The 13,037-nt window shown below is 49.0% G+C and overlaps 1 protein-coding gene across 3 annotated transcripts in view; it reads right to left on the bottom strand.

The window, feature by feature from the left end:
* Positions 1–13,037, bottom strand: part of LOC119972233 (vacuolar protein sorting-associated protein 13B-like) — a 1,046,946-nt gene that overhangs the window by 124,899 nt on the left and 909,010 nt on the right. For all 3 annotated transcript variants that reach the window (XM_038808618.1, XM_038808616.1, XM_038808617.1), the window contains exons 39-40: positions 10,341–10,525; positions 3,784–3,980 (exon numbers count right to left, since the gene is read on the bottom strand). In XM_038808618.1, the coding sequence (XP_038664546.1) occupies positions 3,784–3,980; positions 10,341–10,525 (382 nt within the window). The remainder of the gene's footprint in view (positions 1–3,783; positions 3,981–10,340; positions 10,526–13,037) is intronic.

The following is a 13,037-nucleotide window of genomic DNA, read 5'->3' as shown; positions in this document are numbered from 1 at the left end:
CTCGGTCAAAAAGGAAGCACAAGCCATCGTGGAAGCTATACGTCACTGGAGGCACTACCTCGCAGGTAGGAGGTTCACCCTCATCACCGACCAAAGATCGGTTGCCTTCATGTTTGACAACTCACAAAGGGGCAAAATTAAAAACTATAAGATCCTACGGTGGAGGATCGAACTCTCCACTTACATGTACGATATCATGTACCGACCGGGGAAGCTCAACGAGCCCCCAGATGCACTGTCCCACGGCACGTGCGCCAGTGCGCAAGACGACCGCCTGAAAGCTATTCACAATGACCTCTGCCACCCGGGGGTCACCCGGCTCGCCCACTACGTCAAAGCCCAAAATCTGCCTTTCTCCACCAAGGAGGTAAAAGCCGTCACCAGGGATTGCCCAATCTGCGCGGAGTGCAAACCGCACTTCTATAGACCAGACAGGGCCCACCTGTCTGCCTCGCAATTGATTTCAAAGGGCCACTCCCCTCAACCAATCGGAATGTGTACTTTCTAAACGTAATAGACGAGATCTCCCGCTTCCCCTTTGCTATCCCGTGCCCCGATATGACCTCCCACACAGTCATTAGGGCCCTGCACAGCATCTTCACCCTGTTTGGTTTCCCCAGCTATGTACACAGCGACAGGGGTTCGTCTTTTATGAGCGACGAGCTGCGTCTGTACCTGCTCGACAAGGGCATTGCCTTGAGCAGGACTACCAGCTACAACCCCAGGTGGAACGGGCAGGTGGAGAGGGAGAACGCGACGGTCTGGAAGACCGTCCTACTGACCCTCTGGTCCAGGAAGCTCCCGACCTCCCATTGGCAGGTGGTCCTCCCCGACGCGCTCCACGCTATTAGGTCCCTCCTATGTACGGCCACCAACCAGACCCCTCACGAGAGGCTATTTGTTTTTTCCAGGGGCACTACCACGGGGGTTTCGCTCCCAGCATGGTTGAAGACTACGGGCCCGGTTCCCCTCCGGAAGCACGTCCGGACCCACAAAACTGACCCACTCGTGGAGAGAGTGCTCCTACTCCACTCGAACCCTCAATATGTCTTTATTGAATACCCTGACGGCCGTCAGGACACTGTTTCCCTCCGGGACCTGGTGCCTGCAGGTTCCAGCTCCGACACTACTACCGCCGAGGTACCCCTCACACTACACCCCACCCAACCCCCCGCGCCCGGCGCCCCCACGCCTGCAGGTTCACTGCCCGTGCTCCGCGCTCCCGTGCCTATGGTTTTCCGGCACTCCCCGTCACCAGTCGAACCAGTCGGGTACGAAGTTCAGACCGAATCACCCCCGGTGTCCGCCATGGTACCCTCACCGACCACCACCACCCAGCCACCAGAAGAGGCTGCAACCCCGGTGCTTCGCAGATCTCTGAGGACGACTCGACCGCCGGGCCTACTCAATTTGTAGACCCATCACCCCCGCTGGACTTGATTTTTTACAGGGGGTGAATGTAGTGAATTACAATCTAGTAATTCACACTGTGTTATATTGTATATGTTGTGTTATTGTAAGCTCGGTATACGAGCAGTTGCGCTGCTCTGCCCATAGGGGGAGATGAGGAGTTTGTACTGGGCTCCACCCTTGGCTCCGCCTATGGTTCAGCCCATGGCTCCTCCCACTAACCAGAAGTATAAAGCGCTGCAGTCATGAGCCTGCCTGCCAGTTCATCTCGTCGCAGGCAGGCTCTGTTGTAAGACTATTAAAACCACTGTTCACTTCCAACCACGTGACCTGTGAATTGATGGTCACATCAAGCCCCAAATCCTTCACCAGGGTTAGCAAGTGAATTTGCCTGGGGGGGGGGGGGGGGGTGACATGTGGGAGGCCCTACCAAATCTGTTCTACTACTGGGCGGCCAATGCCCCCCCCCCCCACCACACACTCCAGGAGCCAAATGGCAGGAGCCACACATATGACGTGGAGCCAGTTTAGGCGCCAGTTTGAACTTGGTGAGATGTTCACCGGGGCCTCCATATGCAACAACCACAGGTTTGCACCGGCGAGGACGAGAGACACCACATTTGGGACGTGGTGGTAGGACAGAGGAACACTGACAGTAGGCGACATGGATGTGGACAACAGACTGACGACCCTGGGGGAACTTTCAAAGTGGCTCCAACTCCTGAAAGGGAACCAGCAGCTGTGTAACTTTCTCCGCAAGGAGACAAAAACGTTCCCCCAGAGACCCAGACACACATTCCTGGACACGATGAGAGGGCTGGGCTGGACGGCGACATTTATAGACGACTTATAGAAAAGGTCGTGACTCCACTGGACGTGACCAGTGGTAGTGGGGGAAGGAAATGGGCATGGAGTTAGGGGGAGGACCCTGGATCGAGGCGCTGCACAGAGTCAACTCCACCTCCCCCTGCGTCAGGCTAAGCCTGATGCAGCTCCATGACGTGCACAGAGCGCACCTTACTAAATTGGGGGGGGGGGGGGGGTTTAGCTAGGTTTGGGCGGGGGGGGAGCAGAAAAGGGAGGCACGGATGGTCACTTAGAGGAGAGGTGCTCGCAGGAACAGAGATAGAATGGAGAGGGGGATCACCCACTGGAGGGATCACAGATCTCTCCCACACAGGGAGTAACCAGGGCAACGAACGGACCCACCCTCCCTCAAAACACAATCTCCATAAGGGGAGCGGGGCCCTCCCCCCGCCGACCAGTGGAATGGAATCTCCTGGCCAGCAAGGGGAAGAATCCCAATCGTATTTGTATATATGTGAGTAAAGCTGGGTGCAACCCCCATCGCCAAGTGGTTGGAGCCTCAGCTGAAACCTGCCATATCACTATAAAAACCAAACACTACTGTGAAGATGTAAATACAAATTAGCATTGGAGCCCCAGTCACAGTGACAGCTAAAGGCTCAAATCTTGCTGTTTCTATGTTTTATTATTGTTGTTCCATTGTCTTTGACATGCAAAACTCAAGTCTTTTTATATCTACCTCCAAACCCCAATAAAGACATTTCTTTAAAAAACATTGCAAGGCACTTCACAAGTCTGGGAACAGACGATATTTGACTCCAAGCCTTATAATGAGATGTCAGGACAGAGGTTAATGCCCTGTCAACTGAAGGCACAGCCACCACTGCAGGAGCAAATGGAGCTGCACTGAGCTCTTGAATATTTGTCGGGCTGAGCGACGGTACAGTGTTCGGGAAGTGGAAAAGTCAGAGAGGGATTTGAAATGAAAATGAAAATCGCTTATTGTCACGAGTAGACCTCAATGAAGTTACTGTGAAAAGCCCCTAGTCGCCACATTCCGGCGCCTGTTAGGGGAGGCTGGTACGGGATTTGAACCGTGCTGCTGGCCTGCTTTCAAAGCCAGCGATTTAGCCCAGTGTGCTAAACAGCCCCTATGATTTGAACCCAAGAATGAAAATTTTCATTTGAGGCATTGTCGGACCAGGAGCCAATTTATATTGACGAGGACAGAAGCAATGGGTGAACTTGGTGTGAGTTCAGATAGAATTTCCGATGACAACCTTCCAACACCAGGTTTTCATCCCATTAATAATCTGGCCTTGGATGTCAACTCAAGCCCAAGGACTCAAAACCTTGTTATTTTTGGTTTAAAGCTTGTTGCAGCATTTTCTAAAATAAGCTCCACGCAACTTATTTATCCATGGCAATTTCAAATAATTGAAAAAAAAGAAATCTCATTCCATTTAGGGTCTAAAACTGCAGTGTTTTCGCACATCACTTCACTCGCCACCACCGCCCCCTGCTCACCCCACTCCATAAGCAGTTGGCATAAGAGTCTTAGCTCACCTTTGTTCTTCTGCAACTTCTTGATTACTATTAAGAACAATTCGCCACAGATCAGAAGCTATGAGCTCCTTCTGGTCATTCGCCAAGGTAACATTGGGCAGCTGCAGTTCACATGTTTTGCTCTCAGACAGGCTAAAGTCACGATAATCCACAAATACTTGTTGAAGCTCATCCCAATATTGCAGGTTGCAGGGTACCTGTTTGAAATGAATAATGAAATAATCAGACTTTACAAAATGAACTTACACTGGGTTTCAATTAGGTCTGGTGCCTGTGTGTGATGGACCCTTGGGGACAGTGGGAGAGGTCAGCATTAGTGCGTTCACTTGAACAGCTTGGCCAATAATTATTTAATGAATTATTTAGCGATTGCAAATCCTCATTAGCTGAGCTTAAGATGATGAGTCCAACCCTTAGTCAGTCATGGGGATACTCTTCGGTAACGTGCACCATTCTTTGCGTCTTGCCATAAGTGCATAAGGGGTTTCTACTGAGCCCCCAGTGGTGGGAGTTGGCTGCCCACAAGTCCTGGCCAGTCCTGAACCTATTTAACAAGGACCATGGTCGCCGTGACAGTTCAGGGGCTGCAAAGGAACTTGCTCACGACTTCCCTTGTTTTCTCACTCCTTGATCCGGAGGGTGTCTGCTGGCACATTCTGCCCAGGAATGGAGCTCACCATGGGGCACCAAGATGGTAGGTGGGTTGAACAGGTCACCCTGGAGTGGTAAGTGAGGTGCAGCACAGATGCTTTCAACCAGTTTGTGTCTTTTTGTCAGTTGGCAGATGCGTGGCGGAATGAGGTTCGCCAATGATGTGACCATGGCAATCAACAAAGATCACAAGATGCAGACTGTGAGCGTCATTGACTGAAAAGAAACCTAAAGAGATGTTTCCCCCCCTCCCCTTGTAATTAATTCCCACTTCCAAAACAGAAGCCAAAATTTAGAAGGGCACAGGCAAGAAGAACTCACATATAAAGTTTAGTTTATAGACAGCATCACTTTGATCAAAGAAGCATTTGAGAATGTTAGTCCTGTACCCAAGGGAGAAAGGATTAAAATTGTACGTCGATAGGTTGAGATGAAGCAAGGTGGGAGTATAGACGTGTGTAGTATAAATACAAGCATTAAGCAATTCGGACTGAATGAACAGTTTATATATGCAGTGAATTCTATGGGCTGGATTTAATGGAGCCTTCCCGTCCCACCCTGCCCCCACACCAGTGGACAGTCGGTGGGAGTCATGTTAAATCCAGCAAGCCTGCCCCTGCAATGTTGCCAGAGGCAGGAATGGATCGGTGACCCGCTCACCAATTAATGTCCATTCAAGGGCCTCATCCCACCACCACCAGGGAGCAGGAGAGTCCCATGCCAAGCATCCAGTCTGGCAGGTTTCCCCCCACAGGCTGGTGGCGGGTGGGATGAAAGGTACATCCTTAAAGGGCCCTTTGGGCCCAATAGATCCCAACCTCCAGATGTTATCCAGCCCCCAGGTCCCCCCCCCCCCTCCCCCATTCTCCCCAAATCAGTTCCGATCCAGTGCCTCACACCTTCTCCTGACCCAAAGTCTGTGAGGTTTCCCCAGCTATTCTCTGAGGTGGCACTTCCTGTCCCAGAGGGACAGATCGTGCATCCAGCATATTAACGGCCAATTTAACGGCTGTTCAATGGTTGCTGAGCGGTTGCTCTTCATCTGAGCAGGCTCCCACCGTCCTGTCTTTTACGAATCCAGCCCAACGCAATTTGGACAGACCAATCAGATTGCATTAGAGAGATAAAGATGACATAATGATTCAAGGGCAAGCAGGAAAAGAGGAGGGTCATTTTAACTAATGATGTAGAACAGGCAATAGTTGATTAGTCACCCGATTGGCACACCTCCATTACACAACCCTCTGTTACACACACTCCCGTTATAGCCCCGCCTGTTATCATGTTGTTCGTTGCAGATATATATGCCTGCTCATTACAGTCCCACATGCTACATTCCATCTATTTTGCACCCCATCAGTTTGCACCCCTCCCATCATGGGCGGGATTCTCCGGCCGCGTTCGTCCGGCGACTGTAGAATTCTGCCAGAGGTCAATGGATGTTTCCATTGTCGACGTCTCGCCCGTGGCGTTCTTGCGACGGGCGGGGCGGAAGAATCCAGCCCCATGCCGTTATTCCCATCCATTGAAACTTGTGCAGGGCATGTAACGGGTGTTTGATGCAATATCGTCCAGTTTTCCGCCAATTCCAAAACGTAAAATGACTCCCCAAGAGCTGAAGATTTATATCGAACTGTATTTTGAATGTATATTTCAGTTTTGTGGGCTTAGCATTACAGCAATAAAACTTGTCCTGACACGGCGGCAGATTTATGACTCCAATATTAGTGTCTGATTCAACACAGCAGTGTTTGATCTGAAAACACGAGAAACTAGTCAGACCACGGAGACCGTTATTTCTCCAGGGCTGACAGCCAGCTATGAGCTAAAGGATTGATTTAAAGCTTTCACTGGCTACGTGCAACTAAACAAAGCTCCCTCCAGTTGCATGAGAGAAATTTTTATAAATTGATAGAAGTTGCTCAGTTTTCAAAAATACCATATTCTGGTAAAAACCCTCCCAATAGACGTGGTGCATAATCATGCTGCATCAACAAGATAAAAACTTGTATTTCTGAAACGCCTTTCATGACATCAGGACATCGCAAGCGAAGTCGTTTTGAAATGCTGTCACTGCTGTAATGTGGGAAATGCGGTTCTCAATTAGCACACAGCAAGCTCCCAAGAAGAGAAATGAGCTGATGTGATCGAGGGATAAATATTTGCCTATTGCACTATGGAGAACTTCTTTGATACAGAGCCACAGTTCTTTTAAGTTAGTCTCGGAGGGTGGGTGCCCCCAGGGCTTTGGTCTGACAACACATCCCAAATGTGGCACCTGCAACGGTGCAGTACTCAATCTCTGGAGTGGGATTTGCTCCCACAATCGTTGGGGACACAGACAAGTGTGTTACTAAGTGAGCAGTGATTGATTCTTCAAATTGCTCCTGAAAACAGTCTAAACGTTGCATTGAAATCCCTCTGAACTGAAGTTTCAGTGACTTGATTATAAGTATATCTCAGATGAGCTTCCGATCTCATACTGGACTAGTTAATTACAATGGCCAATCCATCGAACCTGCACATCTTTGGACTGTGGGAGGGAACCGGAGGAAACCCACGCAGACACGGGGAGAAAGTGCAGACTCTGCACAGACAGTGACCCAAGCCGGGAATCGAACCTGGGACCCTGGAGCTGTAAAGCAACAGTGATAACCACTGTGCTAAGTGCCGCCCATTTCTCATGCTCTCTTTTACAATGTAGACAATTTAGGATCAAAGTCAGAAACATAACTTCCTCAGGAAACTAAGGAAATGTGGGATGTCCACCTTAAGTCTTACCAACTTTTACAGATGCACCATTGAAAGCATCCTATCTGGCTGCCTCACAGCCTGGTAAGGCAACTGCTCGGCCCAAGACCGCAAGAAACTTGAGAGTTTGGTAAGCCTGGTAAGGCAACTGCTCAGCCCAGTCCATCACACGAACCTGCCTCCCATCCACTGACTCCATCTACACCTCCCGCTGCCTGGGGAAAGCGGGCAGCATAATCAAAGACCCCTCCCACCCGGCTTACTCACTCTTCCAACTTCTTCCACAGAGCAGGAGATACAAAAGTCTGAGAACCCGCACGGATAGACTCAAAAACAGCTTCTTCCCCACTGTTACCAGACTACTAAACGACCCTCTTATGGACTGACCTCATTAATGCTTCATGCTGTATGCTTCATCCGATGCCGGTGTTATGTAGTTACATTGTGTACCTTGTGTTGTCCTATTCTGTATTTTCTTTTATTTCCTTTTCTTTTCATGTACTTAATGATCTGTTGAGCTGCTCGCAGAAAAATACTTTTCACTGTACCTCGGTACACGTGACAATAAACAAAATCCAAATCCAAATAACCTGGGACGGAGCAGTAGCGTCACAGAGCAGAGAAGGAGGGCATTTGCCCCTTACAAAGAGCCATCCAAATTAGTTCCACCCTCCCTGAACTTCCCCAGTAAGTTACACAACAATCTTTTTCTACACTTTAGCTCAGATGCTCTGCAGAGGTGACTTTCGGAGAGCAAAGCAATTATTTTGTTTGCGAGAACAGGTTTGCAAGGATATGGAAAGCTCCACACGGCCCTCGTATAAGTGACCGGCTGAATTACTTTACTCAATGTAAATATCAATTTCTCAGGAATGGACCAGAAACCCACATGGCTGAGGTGCAGGAACTCAGGATTTTAAAAATGTAAATGCAATCCACTCCTGGGAAACAAGAAAGTGGTGCTCCACAGGAAAAACCTTGCCCAGAGTTGTAGTATTGACTTTTGTAAAGAAGACACAGCTGCAACATTTTCACCTGTGTTGCCCCACAAGTATTGTGGAATACTGCACTGCATCAAAATTGTCTTCCTGTCCGGAAAGCCAGGCGCGTATAAACACTACACTCAACTTAACATTTATTTTCCCTTTGGTATTGGGAAATGGTAATTTTAGAGCCCTGGGAAATTTGCACTAAATTTCTGAGGAAACATGAAAAAAAAAACTCTGCTTTCAAAAAAAATACTAACATCCAGCAGGATTCGGTTATTCAGGAGGCACTAGCCTATCGGCCCCATCAACAGAATAAAATCTTTCTGTGGAATGACGAACACAGATTCTAGACCAAAGCGAATTATATCCTCCCATTAAACTTCTTACCGGAGGAAAACACTGTAAAATCAATTAAATAATAAATAGTTATATAGATCCTTTTTCGTGGAAGGAAAGATAAGACTCATATTTAAATAACCATTTTCACAACAACCGGACATTTCAATGCACCTAATTAATGTGCTTTTGAAGTGTAGTCACTGTTGTAAAGTGGGAGACGTGGTGGCCAATTTACACACAGGAAACTTTGACAAACAGCTAAGTGATAATGGTCAGGGTTTTTGGAGATGTTGAGCACGATTTAATGGCCATGCTGCTGACGATAAGCAGTTCGCCGCGGCACAGCGCGGCCGATAGAAGCCGGGAGTCCCCATTCCCGGGATCAACCTGGCTTGCAACACCTCGCGAGACCTGATCTGACCTTGTGAGACGTTGCAATTTGAACCCTGGCCATTGTGCGCGGGACCACTTTTGGCAAATCTGCATATTATAGCAAGAGCAGTTAGTCTCACTGTATTGTGCAGATTCTCGAGGTACCCGAGGCGTTGGGATCTGTCTCCTTCACCTCAGAGACCTCGGGCGAGCACCATTCAGTACTGGTCTTCGCAAATGGGAAAGGCACTCATTGGGGTCTCCCAGGGGATCAGAGGCCCCCAGCTATATGCCCTTTCGGCAGGTTGGTACTCTGGCACGGCTAATGCCACCAGGGAACCCTGGCAGTGCCAGCCTGGCACCCTGACAGTGCCACCTGGGTGGACTGCACATCCCTGGATTCTGTGGGGCATTTTTTAGCATGATAAATCCACCTAACCTGCACATCTTTGGAATGTGGGAGGAAACCGGAGCAACCCGAGGAACCCATGCAGACACGGGGAGAACATGCAGACTCCACACAGTCAGTCATCCAAAGTCAGAATTAAACCCAGTTCCCCTACCCACTGTGGCACTTCCAACAGTGCTGCACTCCCTCTGTGCAACTTTGGAGCATCAGCCTTGATTTTTTTGCACTCCGGCCCTGGAGTGGGAATTGACCCCAGAACCTTGTGACACTGCGGTGAGTTTTCTACCAACTGGGCCAGAGCTGACAAATCGCACACAAACTAATGGACCAAGCAAAATTGTAAGTTAGGTTTTTGAAGTGTCACAAGCAACACAGTGGCAGCACAGTAACGTAGTGGTTAGCACTATGGCTTCACAGGGCCAGGGTCCCAGGGCCGATTCCCGCTTGGGTCACTGTCTGTGCGGAGTCAGCACATTCTCCCAATGTCTGTGTGGGTTTCCTCCGGGTGCTCTGGTTTCCTTCCACAGTCCAAAGGTGTGCCAGTTAGGTGGATTAGCCATGATAAATTGCCCTTAGGTTAGATGGGGTTGCAGGGTTATGGGGATAGGGTGGAGGTGTGGGGTTAAGTCGGGTGATCTTTCCAAGAGCTGGGGCAGCCTCGATGGGTTGAATGGCTTCCTTCTGCACTGTATACATAGAGTCATACTGTACAGAAAACGCTCTTCCGCGCCAGTCAAAAACATCCACCTGACTATTCTAATCCATATTTGCAAATTGCTTGGAAGTTAATAAGACCATATTTTAACGTGTGTTGGTGGTAAATTAAAGATTGTGGAGCTGCAACCCATTAAGAAAATCCAATGTCGGTGAAAAACAAATGGAATAATTTGAAATAAAAACAAGATACAGAGCGTTTTGAAAATCTGAAATAAGAACAAGATGCTGGAAATACTAAGCAGGTCTGCCATCAGGGTGAAACAGAGTTAACGTTTCGAAACCAATATGACATTTCTTCATAACTATAAATTAAAACATGTCCCACAGACCTGCAGGACATCTCCAAGATCCGCCGTGCTGATGTCTGGATCTTCAGTTGTGTTGAAAGGCACTGGGTTGATTCTAACAAGAGTGAGGACACGGGGTTCCGGGTACCTCCACATCATCATCCCTGGACGCTCCTCTGTCTCATTGTGAAACACCACTTCAAACACATTTGGCATCTTTTGTACATCTGCAAATGTAGAAACACAGTAGAGGTGACTTAACACTTCAGCAACTCAAAACATTCACAGCACAAGGCAGATACAACTCAAAGACTAATTATATCTAGCTCAAACTCTCCATTGTTGCACCTGATGAAGTCTGTACCACCAATCCGACAGAAAGGTGTGCAGGTGCCAAACTTTCCTCCGATTGAAAGGTTAAAGCCACCAGTTTACCCAACAGCAAAAGAATGGTCTCCTACTCATGACTCTTCCTTCCTGGCAATTTATTCAGGCCGAAATCAACTTCGATGATCTATGTGATGTTCCTACATCCTGCCAAGCACTTTGCCCAGCACACCACCCCACTCAGCTGACGTACACTGGATCACTCTTCAAAAGCATCAAATTTAACAGCTTCCTCCACAGCTCCAAATCCACCCATGGCTTTGCCCCAAATATCCCTGTAACCTTCTCCTGCCACGTGAGTCTCCTCCCGCATCATCCCTCCTTCTGATTCACCACTTGTGGCAAAAATTCAAAATACATTGGTTTTTTCTTAGATTCCTCCCCACCCATTTTGTCTGACTGCCAATTTTCAAAGACTCACCAAAATTTATCCTTTTGAATACATGTTTAAACGTATCCGTTAACCCGTGTTGTGTCCATTTATTCCTACCCTTTTTCAATATGTCTTCAGATGATTTCTACATTAAGCTCATTAAATAAATGCAAATTATTGCTTTTTGCAATGATCTCACCAAGTTCAAATTTCGACATTAGGGCTCAACTGCTTGGATTAAACTTTTGCAAAGCAGAGAAAAATTAAAGGATATACCTCAAACTGGGGAATAGATCACATAATGTAATGCAACATGGTATTACTTCAGCAAATAAGCAGCAATTTGAGAGCCGCACATTGATTCATTAACGTTTCCATATTCTCAAAACTTTATACTGCAATCATTATGCTGTGCAATAAGAGAATACAAGAACCACTCTGAGAAAGAACAGTGCGAGATAATCCAAGCAGGAGCAGTGTGAAACAGTCTGAGAGGGAGCAGAGACAGTCTGAGAGGGAGCAGAGACAGTCTGAGAGGGAGCAGAGACAGTCTGAGAGGGAGCAGTGTGAGACAGTCTGAGAGAGAGCAGAGACAGTCTGAGAGGGAGCAGTGTGAGACAGTCTGAGAGGGAGCAGAGACAGTCTGAGAGGGAGCAGTGTGAGACAGTCTGAGAGGGAGCAGTGTGAGACAGTCTGAGAGGGAGCAGTGTGAGACAGTCTGAGAGGGAGCAGTGTGAGACAGTCTGAGAGGGTAGGGAGACAGTCTGAGAGGGAGCAGTGTGAGACAGTCTGAGAGGGAGCAGTGTGAGACAGTCTGAGAGGGAGCAGTGTGAGACAGTCTGAGAGGGAGCAGTGTGAGACAGTCTGAGAGGGAGCAGAGACAGTCTGAGAGGGAGCAGAGACAGTCTGAGAGGGAGCAGAGACAGTCTGAGAGGGAGCAGTGTGAGACAGTCTGAGAGAGAGCAGAGACAGTCTGAGAGGGAGCAGTGTGAGACAGTCTGAGAGGGAGCAGAGACAGTCTGAGAGGGAGCAGTGTGAGACAGTCTGAGAGGGAGCAGTGTGAGACAGTCTGAGAGGGAGCAGTGTGAGACAGTCTGAGAGGGAGCAGTGTGAGACAGCCTGAGAGGGAGCAGTGTGAGACAGTCTGAGAGGGTAGGGAGACAGTCTGAGAGGGAGCAGTGTGAGACAGTCTGAGAGGGAGCAGTGTGAGACAGTCTGAGAGGGAGCAGTGTGAGACAGTCTGAGAGGGAGCAGTGTGAGACAGTCTGAGAGGGAGCAGAGACAGTCTGAGAGGGAGCAGAGACAGTCTGAGAGGGAGCAGAGACAGTCTGAGAGGGAGTAGTGTGAGACAGTCTGAGAGGAAACAGTGTGAGACAGTCTGAGGGAGCAGTGAGAGACAGTCAGAGAGGGAGCAGTGAGAGACAGTCTCAGAGGGAGCTGAGATAGTCTGAGAGGGAGCAGAGACAGTCTGAGAGGGAACAGTGTGAGACAGTCTGAGAGGGAGCAGTGTGAGATAGCCTGAGAGGGAGCAGTGTGAGACAGTCTGAGAGGGAGCAGTGTGAGACAGTCTGAGAGGGAGCAGTGTGAGACAGTCTGAGAGGGAGCAGTGTGAGACAGTCTGAGAGGGGGCAGTGTGAGACAGTCTGAGAGGGGGCAGTGTGAGACAGTCTGAGAGGGGGCAGTGTGAGACAGTCTGAGAGGGAGCAGTGTGAGACAGTCTGAGAGGGAGCAGTGTGAGACAGTCTCAGAGGGAGCAGAGACAGTCTGAGAGGGAGCAGAGACAGTCTGAGAGGGAGCAGAGACAGTCTGAGAGGGAGCTGTGTGAGACAGTCTGAGAGGGAGCAGCGTGAGACAGTCTGAGAGGGAGCAGTGTGAGACAGTCTGAGAGGGAGCAGTGAGAGACAGTCTGAGAGGGAGCAGAGACAGTCTGAGAGGGAGCAGTGTGAGACAGTCTCAGAGGGAGCAGTGTGAGACAGTCT

The sequence above is a fragment of the Scyliorhinus canicula genome, chromosome 10, assembly GCF_902713615.1.
Source record: "Scyliorhinus canicula chromosome 10, sScyCan1.1, whole genome shotgun sequence".
NCBI classification, from domain to species: domain Eukaryota; kingdom Metazoa; phylum Chordata; class Chondrichthyes; order Carcharhiniformes; family Scyliorhinidae; genus Scyliorhinus; species Scyliorhinus canicula.
The sequence above is the reverse complement of the archived record's forward strand: the minus strand, read 5'-3'. Positions and strand labels throughout refer to the sequence as shown.